The following is a 19,827-nucleotide window of genomic DNA, read 5'->3' on the forward strand; positions in this document are numbered from 1 at the left end:
ATTGAAAGTTAATGAGATTTAGGCACCTCATTCCCTTAGACACTTTTAAAAATCCCAGCCTTGGGGTCAAATTTTCAAAGGTGCCTAAGTGACTTAGGAATTTAAAGCCAGTTCTACCTTAGGAATGATTTGCCAGGGTAGCTTTACCTGTATAGTATAGCAGCAAAATGTTCCGCATGTGCATGCTGTTTATATCCACAAAGCTGCATTTTTGTACTTGGTCTAGCGTATTCCAGCCCCTACGTGAGGGGCTTTTGCCAACCCAGCTCCGTCACTCAGGGATCACATCTCTTCCCCGCCCCGACCCACATCACTATATCGGTGGCAGGAGTAGGCTAGACCTGGCTTTTGTCCCGTTTTCAAGTGCCGTAGACACCTGAGCGCTTAGAGCTCATTGCGAGTTGAGGACACTTAGGCCTGGTCTGTTAAAAATTAGTTCAACCTATCTACATCGCTCAGGGCTATAAAAGGAAATTTCACTCGAGTGTCATAGTTAGGTCGACCTAGCCCCGGCGTAGATGCGGCTAGGTTGAAGGAAGAATTCTTCCACTGACCCACCCACCTCTTGAAGTGGGACATTACCTACATAGACCGAAAACCCCCTTCCACTGATGTAGGAACGTCTACACTATGGCACTACAGCGGCATGCAGCAGCATCGTAGCTGTAGCGGCTGTTGTGTAGACATGGCTTAAGTTCCTTTTGAGAATGAGAGTTAGGTTCCCCAGTCACGTGGACACCTTTGAAAATGTTACCCTGTATCTAACCTGGCCCAGTCCTGTAGAACAATCCTGGATTGCCCCTTCTAATACGCAATTCCTGCACTCCTCCAGCAGGCCCCTTTGTGCACCCGCTAACAGGAGAATTGACGGGTGCTGAATGAACACTTCAGTCACTTCAGCAGATCGCTACTGGAGGTCCTTGGAGAGGGAGGTGATGACTGACATCCTCCCTGCTTTTCACCTCCTCCCCATCCAGAGCAGAGAATGACAGTTCACAGGGAGCCGGACTGGGGCCCCTCCGGTCCAGGACCCAGACTCAGTAGTGGCATCTTTGCTGGCCAGTACACAGCTGGGCTGCCCCATCAGCACCACTAGGAGTCAGAAGCAGGGATAATTCTCAACAAGCTCCCCACCCATCCTCATAGTTATGGCACAGTCCCAGTTCCCATGCGCTTGCAGGGGGATGAAAGAAGCCAGAGGTTATGTCGAGCACTGTGATGCAGTAGTGACATAACATCATGACTTGGTCTCATTACTGGCTGATTTTGTGGCACAAATGATTTTATCCTGCAGGATGGACACAGAGGGAGTCTGTGGGGTACCCAGGGAGTGGTTATGAGGCGGGACCAGGGGGAGGGATTCTGTGGGGTCCTGGGGGAGGGGTTATGGGACAGGACTGGGGGGGGTATGAGGCGGAACCAGGGGGAAGAGTTCTGTGGGGCACCCGGGGAGAGGTTATGGGGCCAAATTTGGGGGGGGGGGTTCAGAGGGGTACCCTGAGGGGTTATGGGGTGAGACCGGGGGGTTCAGAGGGGTACCCTGGGGAGGGGTTATGGGGTGGGACCGGGGGGTTCTGTGGGGTACCTGGAGGGGTTATGGGGAGGGACCGGGAGAGGGGTTCTGTGAGGTACCCAGAGGGGTTATGGGGTGGGACCGGAGGAGGGGTTCTGTGGGGTACCCCAGGGAGGGGTTCAGAGGGTACCCTGAGGGGTTATGGGGTGAGACCAGGGGTTCAGAGGGGTACCCGGGAGGGTTTATGGGGTGGGACTGGGAGAGGGTTCTGTGGGGTTCCTGGAGGGGTTATGGGGAGGACCGGGAGAGGGGTTCTGTGGGGTACCCCAGGGAGGGGTTCTGTGGGGTACCCGGAGGGGTTATGGGGTGGGACCGGGGGGGGTTCTGTGGGGTACCCGGAGGGTTTATGGGGTGGGACCGGGAGAGGGGTTCTGTGGGGTACCCGGAGGGGTTATGGGAGGGACCGGGAGCGGGGTTCTGTGGGGTACCCAGAGGGGTTATGGGGCGGGACCGGGAGAGGTTCTGTGGGGTACCCTGGGAGGGGTTATGGGGTGGGACCGGAGGAGGGGTTCTGTGGGGTACCCTGGGGAGGGGTTATGGGGTGGAACCGGGAGGATTCTGTGGGTACCCGGAGGGGGTATGGGGGGGGACCGGCGGAGGGGTTCTGTGGGGTACCCGGTGGGTTTTTGGGGTGGGACCGGGTGAGGGGTTCTGTGGGGTACCCGGAGGGGTTATGGGGAGGGACCGGGAGAGGGGTTCTGTGGGTACCCTGGAGGGGTTATGGGGTGGGACCGGGAGGATTCTGTGGGGTACCCGGAGGGGTTATGGGGTGGGACCGGGAGAGGGGTTCTGTGGGGTACCCCAGGGAGGGGTTCTGTGGGGTACCCGGAGGGGTTATGGGGCGCCACCGGGGGAGGGGCTATGGGGCGGGACTAGAGGGCGATGTGGGAGGATCTGTGGGCGGGTTGCGGCGCCCCGCAGGTACCCGGCGGGGAGCGGGGGGAACGGTTCCTGCCCGGAACCTTGTTGTCGGGGTTGGCGGCCGCGGGGCCGGTGACGCCGCGCACGCGGAGCGGGGGAGCTGGAGGCCGGAGCCGGGGGACTCGGCGGCCGCTCGGGAACCGGTCCCGGGAGCAGGCGGGGGAGGCCGGGCGGGGCCGGCAGCGCCATGGCGGAGACGATCGTGAGTCGGGGCCGGGGGATGAGGCGGCAGATCGGCCCGGCCCCGGGACCCCTGGGGCAGCGGGGCGGGGCCCCGGCAGAGCCCGTCCCCGCCGGGCAGGGCCCCCGAGCCCCGCTCCCTTCCCTGGGCCCGAACCCGAACCAAACCGGGCCCGCACCGTACCCCACCCCCCGAACGGGAACCGCGGAACGCCCCGAACGCCCCGGGAGGGGCCCCCAGCTGCCCCCCTCCCCGGGAAAGGGCATCTCCTCGGGAATCCGTCCGGCTGCTCCCCCCAGCAGAGGCAGTCGAGTGAGACCCTTCGGCCTTCCCAAAAGACTCAGAAACCCTCCCACCCCGAGCAACAAGTCGATGGTTTTCCCACCAGAGAGGGTCTCCATAGAGATCTTGGAGTTCTCACCGTCTTCCCATTTTCCTCAAACCCGGCTCTAGCAGAGCCTAACTTTTTTTTAACCTTTAGGGCCCATTTGAAGACTTCCCCCCCGCCCAGGCTTTTAAGTTTTGGGGTGGGAGTTGAGCTTGAGATGTTAGTGGATGGCAGTGTGTATATTAAAGTATTGGTTCCATTGGGCTGGGGGAAGGAGGACAGTATCCACTGGAAACATTAAAATACATCTTCCCTATGAAATGGTCTGCATGTGGGCCTGGAGCGCTTGATAGGCTTATTAAAAATCAGACTAAATGTAACCTTCCTCTTTCCCCCACTAAATCTCCATCCGGCACATACAACAGACATGTTCTGTCATAGTCTGTATCTGCACTATGGAGGGAAACTGCTATTGACAACTATGTGCAAAGGTTGTTCATAGCACAGTTGTGATCTCAGTGTGGATAGTGCCTAAACCTTTGTGTACTCTGAACTTTTCCTTAAAACTCTCTCACCAGTACTGCCGCACCGGTTCTAGCAGTGTGCGGAGCAACTGCCAGTATGTTTACCACCATGTTGTCTAGAGTAGGGCTAGATGACATTGAAATGAAAATTACTGGTGTCCAGGAGTGGCAGTGGGAAAATTCCCCAAAGTCCTCCAAGTCAAAGGCCCCTTTGGATGGATGCAGAACCATTTTATAACTCTGTTCGAAAGCCACCTTCTGGCTTTAGCCCAGGGATTGGCAACCTTTGGCATGCAGCCCATCAGGGAAATTCGCTGGCAGGCCGAAGCAGTTTGTTTACCTGCAGCATCCGCAGGTTTGGCAGATCACAGCTCCCACTGGCCACAGTTCGCTGTTCCAGACCAATGGGGGCTGCAGGAAGTGGCGCTTCCCACAGCCCCCATTGGCCTGGAGTGGTGAACCGCGGCCAGTGAGAGCTGCAATGGGGACACTACAGGTAAACAAACCGTCCCAGCCTGCCAGCAGATTACTCTGATGGGCCATGTGCCAAAGGTTGCTGATCCCTGCTTTAGCCAAAATGTAGGCTAGAATGCTGTTCTCTGAATGCGGTTTGGCTTCATCCATATGAGTTGATCAGCCATGCTAGATACTAGTTTAACTGGAACTGCATATAAACACAATTCCTTTACTCTTTGTAAAGGTCTATCTCAATAGGCCTGTCATTTGCCAGTTGTTAGGCTGCTAAATCAATTGATTTCATTTGTTGCATGCTGATGCCCAGTTGGTCATTGGTCTCTGGTGTGTTCTTCCCCGTTAGTCACCCTCTTGCCAGTGGAGGGAGAACTGGGTGTAGAAACTGACAAAACAAAAAGTTATTGAAAGTGTTTGAAAAATTCTGGAACCTTGCAACAAAACAGGGTTTGTGTTTAGATTTTTCTTTCTAATGCTGCCAGGCAAGCCCTGCTGCTGAAAACCAAGTGTCTCCATTGACTTCCAAAATCACAAGCATCTATGCTACTCTTGTAGGCAAACCTTTGGCCAACAGTGACATCATCCAGGAAATAGATCGTATTAGACCTCGTGTGTGTGTTCTTGGGGGCATCTATGGTGATGCAGCAACTGGCATCTGCCTTCCTCTCAACATCTGGAGGTTACTGATATTACCTTCCTTTTAGCATTTTCTTGGATCACCTGAGCAGTAGAGAACATGCGTTTTTAACTGGGTTATGGCAAAGTATTCCTTTTCTCACCCACACACTTCATGTTAGTTACTGTGGCATTGATGCTGGAGATCTTGTCTGAAACACTGTCCTGAATTGAACGCACCAAAATAAGGTACACAGCTGATTGGTCATATGTTGCTGTAGAAAAGGTTCGAGTTAGGACCCAGTGGTATAGCTCTATGCTGCCATGCTAGTGCCAGGTGGTTAAATATTCAATTGTCTGTTCTGATCTCTGGCTAGCTCCAGTGCCACCTGGGAATTGTGTGGAGACATCATCCTCTTAGCCACTGGCAGAGAGAAAGCTTCAGGGTGTTCAACAGCCTGGGTCCCATTAACCCATCAAATATTCTTAGTAAGCCCACAAGTGGGAGAAGCTTGAACATTTAAAAATATCTTTAGAGTCTTGTTTTGGCATTCTTAGGCTGATTAAATGTAAGTAGGCTTTCCAAGCAGGAAACGCAATGTGTGTTTGAAAAATCAAAGCAAGGTGGGGTTATCCCATAGTCATTAAGGTGCACCCTGAAATATAGTATTAATGAATCTGTACCTCACCTGTGTTGTGCACACTTTTCTGGGGGAAGAGAGAGTGCAGCAACTTGCACTCAAGCGGAAGAGTAGTCTGTTACAAATGTTTCCTGTTTCCAGCATGTTCCATGCATTCACACACACAACATCGGAGCGGTGATACGTGAGAAAATAACTTTGAAGAAGGGCATTCTGGAGCACTCTGGCAGCCTCTTGCTGTCACATGTCAAGCTCTGCCCTGCTGTCCTTCACATTGGCAGATTGGTATTTGTAAGAGCACTCTCTGCAGCCTGGCTCTTCACTGCATATGCCCCTGCTGCTTTATACTCTGGGCTTGCAGCAGCTCTGAGGTGCTGGCTGAGCTTAGTCACTTTCACACTCCTGAGAAGTGTAAGACATACGGATGGTTGTGCCACTGATCCACAGCCAAGCCTGCCTTTATGGGAACAATTCCCTGTGGCCCCTTTTCCCAAAAGCAGGTGGCTTTACTCATCTCTCCCATCTCAAATGGAGGTTTGCAGTGGAAATTCTGTTAACGTCCCCCAGTAATGCCTTGTGCCTCAATGACTTAATTCTCTTATTCTGTTTATTGGAGATAGATGCCAACTGTCAGTAATGTTGTTGTAATGAAATAAAACTGAAGATGACCCTTAATACTGCAAGTTAGCCCAGTTCCTCTGTAAAGGAAATTGGGGGATTGACTAAACTGCGCTCATAAAAGCTTTGAGTTATCCTCTAATAATGCTGCATGTTTTGCTTCATGTCTAAATCCAGAAGTTTCATCAGAAAAATAAGCTCAATGCCATTATTGACCTTTTAAATCTGTTTGTAAGAATACCTCACATCTCAGAGTAATGTATCTAGCAATTACTAAGAATGACTTCAGTCATGGGAAAAGGGTGTGGTCAGGGTGAGAGGTTGTGATGATACTCGCTTTGTTTCATGTCTTCAAAAGTGGGGAACTTCTATTGCTCAGAAGCAAAACCAGGACAGGCCGTGGTATTGCTTTGTTGTGTGACCTGGTATACCTTTTAATTCTCCTCAGATAATCCGGGTCCAGTCACCGGAGGGGGTGAAGCGCATCACGGCAGCAAAACGAGAAACAGTTGCAACGTTTCTAAAAAAGGTATCCTGGTTTTCAGCATTTCATCACTTATCTGCCAGCTTCCCTGCTCTCTTCTGGGCTAGGAGAGTGCACTGGCTGCCCAGAATTTAGCCACTCTAGATGGCTGTGCTTTTGGGAACTACTTAGCTTACTGGGTGTATACACAGAGACTTTCTTGAATGAATGATATATGCTCAACCTAAACAGGATAGCCTGCTGGTGGTTGTTCTGACTAATGCATGCTGATCCACACAATCTCTCCACAATTAAAGTGAAACTGGCTTTCTGTTATAAACTCAGTTTTGACACCTTCCTCCTAATTTATTCAAACAAATTCAACCTCTCTGCCACAGCTTTCTCTGGTGTCATTTTCTTTGTTGTTTTCACATTCTGATAAGGCAGTGACTGAGAAGGTGTTTAAGATATGGTTGCTTGAAAAATCAGTTATGCTCCACTGTTTGGAAACTGTTACTTTGGGTGATGAGACATGATTTGTTTTTAAAATGGGTTGGACTGTATATTGGTTGGTCTGTACATCTGTACAGGAATTAATACAGGGAAATACGATAACATTTTATCAAAACTGCATTAAACTGAAATGCTTTCTCATTCCATTCTTCTTGTTGCTAACAGTGTGTGCAGAGGGAGTTAATCTGATTCCTTTTCCACCTTGATACTTTCAGTCATGTCACCAACATCAGCCCTGATTCAATGTCACTGAATGAATCAGAGACCTGAGTAGGAGGCTGAGAGGAAAGAACTACAATGTATACACACAACATTATGTTAAATACTATAAATAATGGGATTGTGGGGGAGCATTAAATGGGAAATATAGAGAGAATATTCAATATCTGCCACAAGTGATTGACCTTCCTAAACATAATTTGAGTGGAAATGATCTGTTAGCTGTTTACTTTGCTCCTTGAGTACTGTTTTGTGTTTTCTGTTGCAGTGTTCTTTGAATGTCACAGGGGCTCTTCCAAATAGTTTTGGAGGTTAAGGAAAGATATTAAGCAACTTTGAGATCCGCATGTGGTCGTTAAGGACCAGATTGCTGGGGGAACTAATTCCATAATTGGAAATGTGAGGAGCACATATTGTTAATTTTATATCGGATGTCAGTTGGCCATCTGATGGTTAGTGTCTCAAATTCATTGTTTAGAGGGAGCAAGAATCTCAGATATTTTGCATTTCTCCTACAATCTTTTTTCTCCTCTCCATCTCCTGGGACCTTGGGAGTAGCATGGAATTTTAAACGCAGTGCTTTTCTGTTAGCAAGAGGAATATCTTGTTTTATTGTGTTCTTAATCCTTCCCTCCAAACTGCCTGGATTTCACTTTACCTTGCTAGGGAGGATGAACTAAGCATTCTGAGATTTGTGCTGTGGGGAAATACTCTTGTTTTTCTTTCTGATACAGGATTTATTCTGAGAGAGACATTACAGGCTGTAATACATCATTGACTAGGCTTCTTGAATCTTAACGGGTTTAGGTTTTACTACTCAAATGCCAATATATGTGAGTGTTACATCTAACTAGACAGTTGTAATTTAAACATCAGATTATAGCTTTTTCTGTTTGATTAAATGTAATCTTTTACTTGACACTAAGAAAAGCTTGTATAGACTGAAGATGAGGGACAGGCAGAATTCTGTTAAAGGAGTACCTGCTTATTGCAAGAACTTTCAAACATATCTCGCTCAAAACACAAATCTCCTTTTCACTGTATTTGTCATAACTTTCTTTGTAGCATTTGCTAATTATTGAGGCTATGGTTTATAAACCAGGACTTTACTCCTTCCTGTCCTGTGAGCTCCTCTTAGTTGATCCTGCACAAATGCCGTATTAATTTCAAAATGTTATGCCATAAGGCACTTAATTGTCCTGGCACTCCATCTTTCAGAGCACATAACACCATATATCCCAGGCCAGGTTACTGAACATGATAGTATGGGAATTCCTCTGCTTCATGCAGCAAGGGCCGACTGAGTAGGCCGTCTATCTTCAGGTTAGAACTTTAAACCTGGGAAAACCTGTAATTTTGTTTCCTAGCTGTAGAATTTGCTTCCTCCGTAATATATGAGGTCTCTGACCTGAGGAGTTGATTGTTCGCCTCAGACAAGTTAAAGAGACCATTTAGAAATCACATTCCTCTGAATAACTGACCCTCTTTTGCCAAAATTCACACCTCAGTTCACTATAACTGAGAGGTTAGAGAAAACAAACTGTATTCTCTTGTTTTCCATTTTACTGTGTGTGCTTGCCAGCACTTGACTGTGTCCCGTGTGTAGTCCATCTGAAGAAGTGGGGTTTTTACCCACGAAAGCTTATGCCTAAATATATCTGTTTGTCTTTAAGGTGCCAGCGGACTCTTTGTTGTTTGTGTGTAGTCCATTTCCTCTGTCTGTGGGTTTGACACAAGCAATGGGGGAGAAATACTTTTTATATATAAAAAAAATGAAGCTACAGAAATTGCATAGGGACTCAGGGGAGCAGGTACAGCACCTGAAGCTACTTCTAACTCAGCTTTTAAATTGACTAGCTCTTAAAAGATCAGATGTATAAATGGGCAGAGATGCTATTTAACTGAAGTCAGCATTGCAAGCTTAAGAGAAAGTAGGTTTTAATTGAGGCACTTAAAGGATGAAAGGGAAGCTGTCTGGTAGTCTGAAGGAAGAGGCTTTTGCAAGCGTAAAGTCCAGCATAAAGAAAGGCACATGGCCAACAGTGTAAAGAAATGAAAAAAGGAGCAGGAGAGAGTGAAGATTGTGTGGAAAATTGTGACTGAGAAATGAGAGCAGAGATGAATGTGAGGAAGGAAAGGGGTTTGGGGTCGGCTGGGGCGAAGGTGACTTGGTGCAGTATTCCGCAGAAGCTGGCATGGGAGAGTGGAGATTTGGATAATAGTGACTGGCGCTTCCTCACCCCAAGTGAAGGTCCCTTAGTCTTTAAGGTGCCACTGGACTCCTCGTTGTTTTTATATGTAACATTGAGTGTTTGCTATAAAACGAACAGATTTATTTGTGCATAAGCTTTCATGGGTAAAAAAACCCACTTCTTCAGATGCATCTCCATGTGAGGCTACCCCTCTGATAAATGGTATATATGTATTTTATTTGCTTTCATTGTCGTCTTTATGACCAGTAGAGGTCCATGTTTCTGTCAGCTCTTGTTTTCTTGTAAATTCCTTGTTAGGGTTTGTGTTTTTTAGCTCCCTGACAATCTTCTCTACCTGACAAGAGGATGGGTTCAGTTAAAATATCTGTAGCAGAGAATTCTGCTAGGCCTTTCCTATTTTCTCCCGCACAGTGAGGACACAGATGTGAAGTGTTCTGTATTGTCTCATTCATCTCTTATTTCCTAGGTTGCAAAAGAGTTTGGCTTCAGGAATAATGGCTTTTCTGTGTACGTCAATAGAAACAGGACTGGTGAGATCACAGCCTCCCAGAACAAATCCCTTCACCTACTGAAAATCAAGTAAGTTCTTGACAGAGACCACCAGGGATGCAGAGAGAACGTTGTACAGGAGAATGTGCCTTACCCCTTTTGGCAAACCTGTCTAACATCTCCCTTCTGTGCCTATGTGGTAACTAATGAATAAAACTATGAGCTTCAGTATTCCCTGCAATTGTCCGTTGTCATGGAGTCGCTGGGTCAATGCTCTGAAACTACTCCACATGAAGCCAGTCAGGACTCTGGGGGGAGCCTCCTCTCTCTGAGCAGACTGTCTCCAGGGCAAGAAGCCTACACAGTTTCAACCTTCCTGGGTCTGACCTTGGAGCATTCAGCATCCCCTTACACACCGTACTTCCCGCAGCGAGTCTGCCCGGGCAGGGCTCCTGGGGAAGCCAGAGGGCCCTGCACCCCAACTCCGCAGTCAGATGTGACTCTCAGCCAGCCAGTAAAACAGAAGGTTCATTAGTTGACGCGAACACAGCGTAGAACAGAGCTTGCTATTACAGAAATCAGTGACTTTCAGCCAAGTCCATCTTGGGAGGGGAGGGAGCCCAGAGCCAGGGCTCTGGTCCTCCCCCTGACCCTCTAAGCCAGCCGACACTGCTGCCTGGCCCCTGCCCTGCTCATTGCTCCTCCTCTGGCCTTTGTTTCAGTTTCTGGGCCACCTGGGTTGCATCCCCCTCCTGGGTCTCAGGTTACAAAGAGGCAGCTGTAGCATCGGTGAAGGCGGCTGGAGCAGCCTCCGCAAAAGTCGCACTCCCTTAGTCCCACCACCTAGACATTGGTGCAATCCACAGAGAAACCGAGGCCACAGCATTCATGCCAAACAGTAAGACTCACATACAACATAACCAGGGAAAATCCCCACTTTGTCGCATCCGTGTCAGGCCTGTCACTAGTGACAAGGCAAATTGGATTGGTTGCAGTACTGTGGAAATGTGGGCTACCAGAAGTTACTGGCTGTGGTAGCCCATGGTAGCCACCTAGCTTAGGGTTTTATAGTGCTGCCCACCACTGTAGTAAGCCTGGACCAGACTCCTCCTTTGCTCCTCTGGCCAAGAGGGAATTGCATCATTTTTTCCTCCTCCCTGTTTTCTGCACTCCTCCACCCACGCTGCATTGCTGCTGGAGTCCCTTGTCAGAGACTAGTGGTAATGGTCTTTCAGCCCCCCCGTCACCTTTTCTAGTGTGGGTGTCGGTGCAAAAGGAAGGGCTCCAAACAAAGCTAACTCATTTGTGTTCCTTAATAGTGCACAGAACGCCTTTGGAAGACACCCCACTCCAAGTGTGGGCAACCTCGTTAGCCCTTTGCCCTGCTGAAGCTGCTGTTTCTCTCCTTTGAACCCCTTCCACCCTGGTCTCTTTCTGTCTCTTGGGCTCTGGTCTGGGTGAAAGGTGCCTCTCTATTTTGCTGGTGCTGAGAGGCAGAGTTCAGCACCTGTGTTTGAGGGCATCTTGCAACTTGGTCATGCAAATGGGCAAAACAGCAGGTGCACTAGCTAGCTAATGAAATTTCTTTGGCAGGTAGTTGTTAGTGTTGTGCTAGTTCCTTTATACTACTCGTGTCTCCAGATTTCAGGTTCTGGTACCTGGGAAGCTGTGGTAGATGTGCATTAATGAAGGCAGTTATATGCCAGTAAGGAAGCTTAGAAATTTCAGCAGGTAACTCAGACAGAAGCCGTAGGTTCCTCAGGGTGGATACAGTGAAAATCACGGTCAAACAAGTTATTGCTGAAAGAAAGGGAGGTGAAGGTAATGTATGTTGAACTGCACCCTACCCTACAGAGCGGACGCTTTCCTGACGGCTGGTTGCCCCACTGTGTATGTAGGAAGTTGGGCACGTTCCAAAGCAGCGCTTCTTTCTCTTTCTCCCCACATAGGCATGGTGATATGTTGTTCCTCTTCCCCTCGAGCCCTGCTGGCTCTTCCTCTGAGAACATGGACACCTCTCTCTCCCAAGGGCTGTTGCGCCCCTTGGGGGTCCCTCACGTGGTGGAAGATGAGATCGACCAGTACCTAATCAAACAGGATGGGAAGATTTACAGGAATCGAGACCAGCAACTGTAAATACTACTGTGCTTTCTAACTAGATTGTAGAGTTCTGTAGCACATGCCTGGTGCTTAACAAAATTTAAAATAATGTTCAGTACGAAACTGATAACCAGTAAGTGTGTTAAATGACCGGCCTTCCGTCTAACCGCTCGTTGGCTCCCCCACCCCTTTTTAAATACCCACAAGGAAAAATAGACTTTGCTGTTATCCTAGAAAGTTAAATCTGGGCTCGGGCAAGCCAAGCCTGCAAACAGATTCCAAACTGTAGGGCCTTTGCCAAGAAGGACCTGCTGACAGCCACCTCCTGTTTAAACCAAGGTCGCTCCAGCTGAAGTGCCTCTGATGATGATCTCTGTTCCCAACCCCCTTACAGCTATACAGATTAAAATCAGCACCTTGAATTCTGTTTAGAAATGTACTGGTAGTTAGTGCAGAGTGCAGAACAATTCTGGAATATGTTCCCAGTGTGACACCTGCCTAATGAGCAGCGGTCTGCATTCTGCAGTAGCTTCTGTTTCCATATGGTTTGTATGTATTTCCTATAGTGTGTGTTACATTAATCCAGGGTTGAGGTGACAGGCATGGATAAACTGTGGCATAGTCTGGATCCCACATGAAATCCACAAATGGAAAAAATCCCTTTTAGCCAAGGCTGCTACCTAGGCATCCAGGAATAACAGAGGATCTCAGTTGCAAATAGTTCATGTGCGCCTTTGGTCAGGTGCTCTGGTTGTTCCCCCAGCCCACTAATGTTCCCCCTCATGCTCAGATTAAGCCACCACAGCTGTCCCTTGTTACACGATACCTGTGTGCCGGGGTGGGGGTGTTTGTGCAGCCCCTCCAGAATGCATTCTTGGACTTGCTGGGAAATTTTGTTATCTCAGGTCCATCAGTTTTTAGAACAGCAAAACCACAGGAGTCAAAGGAGTGTGTGGAAGTGTTTTTTACCGGCTAGCCTAGGGACTGGGAGTCAGGACTCCTGGGCACAATGCCTAGCTCCCTTCGGGGTCACTGTAATAATTTCTTGTGCCCTCTGTTTACCCTTCTATAAAGTGAGGATACCTGCTTAGCTAACGGGAAAGTTGAGACATCGTGTTTATAAAGTGTGTTTAGATAATCCTAGCCCTTATATATAGTGCTTATCAGTAGATCTCAAAGTGCTTTACAAAGCAGGTACCGTTATTCCCATTTTACAGATGGGGAAACTGAGGCACGTGGAGGGACGTGACTTGCTCAAGGTCACTCAGCAAGCCAGTGTCGCACCTGGGAGTAAATCCCAGGTCTCCTGACTCCCAGTCCAGTGCTTTTTCTGCTAGACCATACTGCCTCCTGGTTTTGGCTGAGAGGAGCTCTGGATGAGCACTGTAGTATTTGTTCCCATAAAAATAAACATTAAGGTATTTTAATAATGCCTTAAATCTAAACACACCTTAACAAACTGTTTTTGGCCTGGCTGGTCACATAGCATTAATTGGGGAAAATATAGGGTGGTAATTGCCAACACTAATTACTATTTTCACTTACCCTCAGACTTGGGACTAGATCCCCCTTTGTGAAGTAACTTCTCAGAGGTGCTGAGAAAAGATTTAAAGACAAGCAGGACTTTTTTTAACCTGAATGCCCCACCCAGCCCTGTTATGTTGTCATCTTTAGTGCTGCAGCAGAAGGGAAGATCAGAAAGGCGTAGCCTTTAAATGGAAAATATTATCTAACCTTTTCGAGCTGATGATAAATGAGGGAAATGGCACATTAATCTTCAAACAAGAAAGGCAAAACTCTTCACTTCTTGGTTTAAAAAAACCCCAAACCAAAACCTGGGTTTAACGTGACCACATTTTTCAAGAGAAGAAAGGTATTCTTAGCAGGGAGTCGAAGCACAATGACAAATATTTATGATGATAAAAAATGTATGGCCAGGATTGTGCCTCTATTTGTGGCTGCATATCAATCTAAACCTGATGGGAGGCTGGCATTCTGCTGAGTGCATTAGCAGCCTGTAGTGGTCCTTTAATGTGGGAGATAATGTTCATACAACCTTATTAAAAGCAGTGCTGCACTGGCTCCCATCCATATCCTCCTAGTGAGAGCCAACAGCTATGTTCATCTGCTGGGGTTTGCTCTTAAGAACCAGTACTGACCAGTTCTTAATGCCCTGGCAGGGCTCCTGTGGTTTCTAAGGAGATCACCTCAAAAGGGGATTTTTTTCCTTGTCTTAACTTTGGCCCAGCAGGATGTTATCAGTTAGATAAAAGCATATTTCAGTGTGTTCCAAGAGCATCCTTATGCAACTGATAAAGGATGAGTGTGTTGGTCCTCGGTTTTTTAAAGTAATGCAGCCTCTCCCCACCACCTACCCACACCACAAAGCATTGCGTATCTGGCTTGAAACACTGCCCTGAATTAGAGTTCTACAAATTCCAGGGTTATAATCTGAAGCCTGCGCATAGAGGTGTTTAACTAGTGGAGATGTCTGCCAGTGGAACAGGTGTGTAAGAATGATTGTGACCTCAGACTCGTAGGTTAAATCTAAGATCTTGCTCCCAATGTAGGTGAAATTATTTTTGATTCCCTCCTTTCGCCCATGGTCCATCTCATAATGTACCAGTGGATGCTCATGGCCCACATGGTTAGCCAAACATTCCAGATCTCTACACTATACAAAGATTATAAAGTCTGGCATGGAGTGTCTTTCCCATTTGAAATGTGACCTTTTGTTTTCTCTCCACACAGGTGTCGACATGGCCCTTTGGGTAAATGTGTGCATTGCGTCCCACTAGAGGTACGGAGTCAAACTCAACACTTTAACCAGCTCTTATTTATGTTACTTTCTGAAGTTACGCTTCTTTCTCCAAACTCTCTGTACCTGCTTGAACACTTCTTGTAGCTTTGCCTATGTAATGGTAGCACTTCTGAGAGTCAGACTTCTGATATGTTACCCAAGGCCTCCCGTTCACACCAACAATAGCTAAAGAAACAAGGTTGGTCCTTTGGCTATAATGTTGCCCTAGGATTTATCATGATTAAGACATTTGTTTTTCTGCTGTAATGGATTTAGCAGAAAATATTTTAAAAAGCCCCCAGGCAAACCTTTGTGTGTGAGATTTTTGTCTTTTCTCTTCACTTTCACTCTGGATCTCTGTGCCGCTCTTTGCGTTCATTTCGCTCTCCTTTCCCCTCCCTCGTACGGATCTCAATGCTTCTCCTCAGATTTTCACTACACCCTATTTAGATTGAAAACAACCGTAATACCAACAGATACTCTCAACTGTTTCCCTAGTGCATGCAGAAATGGTTCCCCCAAATGAGTGTGGTCTCCTCCCCTCCATGAGTTCAAACAACCTCAGAAAGAACGTTTAGATCAGCTGGTCTTTTTGTTTGTCATTATTTAAAAAGCCTTGTGCCTTTGAGTCTGGCTGTGATTTGTGGAGAAAATTTGTGTTTTGAGCAAGTATGAATGAATATTAAAAATACTGTGAAGTCCCACTGTACCTGTCACATGAGACCATAACTGCCATGAAAAAAGGCCCAGAGTTTCTTGATGGTTTCCACACCGGGAGCCAGTGGGAAGTTGAATCTAGAACACCCATTTGTTCAGTGATCAATGTATTATCAGACAGGGGTCTGACCTGGCTCTCCTTTGTGTGGTGTTTTTGGCAGCCTTTTGATGAAGATTATTTAAACCATCTGGAACCTCCTGTGAAGCACATGTCATTCCATGCCTACATCAGGAAGCTGACCGGAGGAGCAGACAAGTAAGAAACTCACTGCAATTAAGGGAGCCTTATAGCTACAACAAAGTACACAAACCTTGCCTGGATGTTGGTGGTAATAGCTATTGTATGGTAACCTGGGAATATGAATCCTAAGAAGTAGCTTCACTTTAAACTGTGGCAAGGTAATTGCTTACAAGCAGCATTGCTGAAGTTGGAAGGAAGATCAGATAGAAGGAAGAAAGGGCACGGTATGATCAAGAAGCCAGGAGTCGACCTCAGGGTGGGATGGACGGTGCTTTGGTGAATCAGGAGAGCTTTTAGCCACAATCCACTTCTGCTTTTCAGTTAAGTACTAAGATTTGTAGAAAATCGAAGCTCAGATTCCCTTGGGGCCTAGTTCCCCTCTGCCACAGACTCCCTGTGTGACTTCGGGAAAGACTCTTTGCATCAGTTCTCTGTCTGCAAAATGTGGGTGACAGCACTTCCCTCCCTCACGGGGTTGTAAAGATAAACTCATTACTAGTTTAGATAGTTCAGATAACACCGTTATGAGGCCCAGGTAAGTACCTTAGGCGGAGGAGGTGCTGAACACACTCAGCTAGCCGGTGGATGTCAGATGCAAACCTGTGGCTCCAAAGCAAGGCCACAAACTGAGGCGATCAACAGCATTCTGTGAAGGACGGTGTCCCTTTCCCTGGAACTGAGAGCCCCTCCGCATTCTAGCATGCCTTTCCTTTAACGAGGAAACAAGTGGAACCTTCCCTTCATTCTCTGGGGAGGTTGTCTTGCTGAAATGAAACTCAAGCATGGATTCTCATTTTAAGAGGACTCCAGCTTGCAATAAATTTTATGCACAAAAAAGGAAACTAATTTTGGTCATGCAGTGTAACGCATTCCTTGCCATGTGCAATATAAACTGTTCAAACTGCAGCCAAATGACTTTTATGTGCATTTCTGACACTTTTGCTGGTGCCATCAGCTTACTGGAAAGTTGTCCAGTAGTTAGAGCAGAAGGACCAGGACTCCTGGCTTCCATTGCTAGCTCTGCTGCTGAATTCACAGTGTGACTTTGGACAAGTTGCAGCATCCTATAGAGGTGCAAAGTATCAGCGCACAATGTCTGTTCTGTGCCTTGTTATATACAAGGTGCTTGACTTGCTAGATTCTTTCTAGGAGGCAAAAGGTATCCTAATATGCTAAAGAAAACCCACCTTTCTTCCGATCTTATTCAGGGGGAAGTTCGTTGCACTGGAAAACATCAGCTGCAAGATTAAATCTGGCTGTGAGGGGCATCCTCCCTGGCCAGAAGGTATTTGCACCAAGTGCCAGCCAAGTGCTATCACACTCAACAGACAGGTGAGTCTTGGCATTGGCTGTGCTGAAGTCTCTTTGTTCTTCTATGCAGAGAAGCCGTTATTTACCTTTTTTATTTCTGAGCTGGAGAAAACGTCCAGGAGAGCAGCCATCTTGGAGTCTGGGAGCCTTTGCATATTGGCAGGTGCTGGGGAAATGGCTGGTTAATGTCTTTAGCTGCTGCAGAGAGCGACTCTGAAATGTGCTGGGTTCAGGAATTTCCCCGTAGTGCAGAGGACATTTGCACTGACCTGAGCTGGGACAGTGCTTCTCAACTCTCTGTCCACATGGGATCCGAAAAACCACCTGCAACTTCTTGTTGCAACCCACTGAAATTCTGCAACACTTTGCAGTCAGAAAGGATGGAGGGAGTTTGGTCCTAGCAAGAAGCCAGAACTGATTTTGGGTGCTGGGTATTCTGAGTGCTTTCCCTTCATCCTGCCTGTGCTGCGTTCTGCTCTGGTGGGGGGAGTCGTGTGGTGCTGCAGCAGGAGCTTGGAGCAGGGAGGGATAGAGCAGTCATGGGAAGGAGGAGACGGAGCAAGCTAGCTTCCCCTTCCCTCCCCTTGCTCCAGCAGGATTCTGATTTTTTTCCTTAATTGTTGGGGGACACCCCAGGCAGGTCTGGAGAGACGTGACTGGACTGGAAGTAGGCAAGCTAATTGATTACATTGGTCTGGAATCAGGGCGCTGGCCTAAAGCACTCTTGCATTCTATCTAACAGAAATACAGGCACGTTGACAACATAATGTTTGAGAACCACACGCTTGCGGATCGCTTCCTCGACTTCTGGAGAAAGACAGGGAACCAGCATTTTGGGTACTTATACGGACGATATACAGAGCACAAGGACATCCCTCTGGGTATCAGGGCTGAGGTAGCTGCCATCTATGAACCTCCACAGGTAAAAATAACTCAGCATAAGAATGTCGTAGCTTTATTTCTTAAAGATGGCGATCCGAGAACGTGGAACCCACTTTGTTCAAGAAATCACATGATGTTTTCTGCAGTAGATCCTAGAGGGAAACTGTCAAGATAAAAATCATAGATTACGGTATTACCACTGAAATTACCATTCATATTTGCTTTTCACTGTTTGTGCTATATGATTTTAGTTGCCCAAGCACAGAGAAATGCAAAAGGAAACAGTGCAAGTGACTTCCTTAGAATGGGTTTTGCTTTCAGGTTCTCTGTGGAATTGTTTGGGTTGCAAAGGCTTCAGTGGGAAATGTTTGTTTCAAAACATGCCCATGGAAATATTTCTGTTGCCCTTAAATGTTGTAAAAACGTCAACAAAACCAACATTTTGGGTCAACATTGCATTGTTTCTCTTTATGATCTAAGAATCGGCCATGCAGAAATCTACCGTTGCTATGCGAGGGTGGCCAGATCTGTTTGGAGCCGAATGCCTCAAGTTTTAACTTTACACTGTCTTGGTAGCCTGCATTTTAGAAGAGAGTAAATTAGCATTTGATTTTACCTGACACTGTCTCTCTCTTTCTGCTGCTCTTGTTTCAAACTCTAAAGTTTGACGATGAGCTGGCCGACACCTTAGTGCAGACTGGTCCGATGCACTAGCTCGGCCACCAGTTTCATATTTTAACTTCTACTGTGGCATTTTGGGTTGTCTTTTGTTTGCGTATAGGGCCATAAATACACAGTGAACTTTACAATAAAGATTTAAGATTTGTTGCTTGTAAAAGTCACTAGGTGGCGCTGGTCACTGCCTGAGAACCCTTCTGGCCTTCACTTTAAAGTGTTGGACCACAGCCGGTTTTAGGAATAGGAGTTCCAGCGAAACCAAATACATAAAATAGATTTTTAATAATTGAATCAGACCTTAAAAAGCTGAAGCTGTGTAAGTTTAACAATGTAATTGAAAATGTCTAGCACTATAGAGAGACAAGGTTGGGGAGGTAATATTTTTTATTGGACTAACTTCTGTTGTCTTCTCCAGGTCTGTGTAGCTCAAAAGCTTGTCTAATGAAAGATATTCCCTCCCCTACCTTGTCTCTCCCATATCCTGGGACCAACACACCTACAACAACACTGTATAATAGTACCTCAGGATCGCAGTGTGCAAGGGCATTCAGAAATCTTATTGCAAGTCCTGACTTCCTACTGATTTAGAATGAAACTGAGCAGCCAGATCTTAGGCTTTGTCTACACTACCACCTTTGTCAGTAATGTCGGTCGAGGTTGTAAAAAAACACACCCCGGACTGACATAGGTTTCACTGGCAAAAACATAGCTACTGCTGCTCATTGAGGGTGGTTTAGTTATGCCGTCAGGAGAGCTCTTTCCTGCCGGCAAAGCGCGGCTACACAGGAGACCTTACAGTGGTGCAGCTGTGCCTCTGTAAGGTCCGTAGTGTAGACAGAGCCTTAGTCTCTTTAGCAGTATTAAGACTAGCAAAGGATATTGGCGGTATCTCCTTGGATAGTTGCTCACTGAAGGGCTGCATTATACACAAGGCTTCATCTGCAAGTAAGGGTACAAAAAAGTGAATCTGGAGTAGTATTTAACTTCTCTTTTTAAGGACTAAGAAGCCCCGTAGGGTTATCATGAAAAGCAGCAGGTGTCATATTTCTGTCAAGCCACAACTGCCTTCACGTCATGTTTAAAGATCTCCCTGAAATCCACACAATCTAGGAAGCTGAGTGTTAAAGCTTTGGCATCTTCATCAGTTTCAATGTGTTTCAGTATTGCAGCATAGAAGGAGAGATAAAGCTGCCATTCCCAAGGATGGATTTTAGATCAAGTTTGACTCTTCACGTCCCCTCTGTAGTGAATTCAAATTGTATGTGTTTAGTGTGTATGTACACCCCTGTGGAGGGAGGCATGGAGCATGAATTTCATTAATCCTGATTT

General features: G+C 47.0%; 1 protein-coding gene across 1 annotated transcript in view; it reads left to right on the plus strand.

Moving 5' to 3' along the window:
• Positions 1-2,544: 2,544 nt before the first annotated feature.
• Positions 2,545-19,827, plus strand: part of NPLOC4 (NPL4 homolog, ubiquitin recognition factor) — a 42,192-nt gene continuing 24,909 nt past the window's right edge. Inside the window, exons 1-8 of the mRNA XM_039501450.1 lie at positions 2,545-2,696; positions 6,321-6,401; positions 9,747-9,859; positions 11,719-11,901; positions 14,621-14,669; positions 15,548-15,642; positions 16,836-16,959; positions 17,681-17,860. Coding sequence (XP_039357384.1) covers positions 2,682-2,696; positions 6,321-6,401; positions 9,747-9,859; positions 11,719-11,901; positions 14,621-14,669; positions 15,548-15,642; positions 16,836-16,959; positions 17,681-17,860 — 840 coding nt within the window. The 5' untranslated portion in view covers positions 2,545-2,681. The remainder of the gene's footprint in view (positions 2,697-6,320; positions 6,402-9,746; positions 9,860-11,718; positions 11,902-14,620; positions 14,670-15,547; positions 15,643-16,835; positions 16,960-17,680; positions 17,861-19,827) is intronic.

This window comes from Mauremys reevesii, linkage group 15 (assembly GCF_016161935.1).
Source record: "Mauremys reevesii isolate NIE-2019 linkage group 15, ASM1616193v1, whole genome shotgun sequence".
Lineage (NCBI taxonomy): Eukaryota > Metazoa > Chordata > Testudines > Geoemydidae > Mauremys > Mauremys reevesii.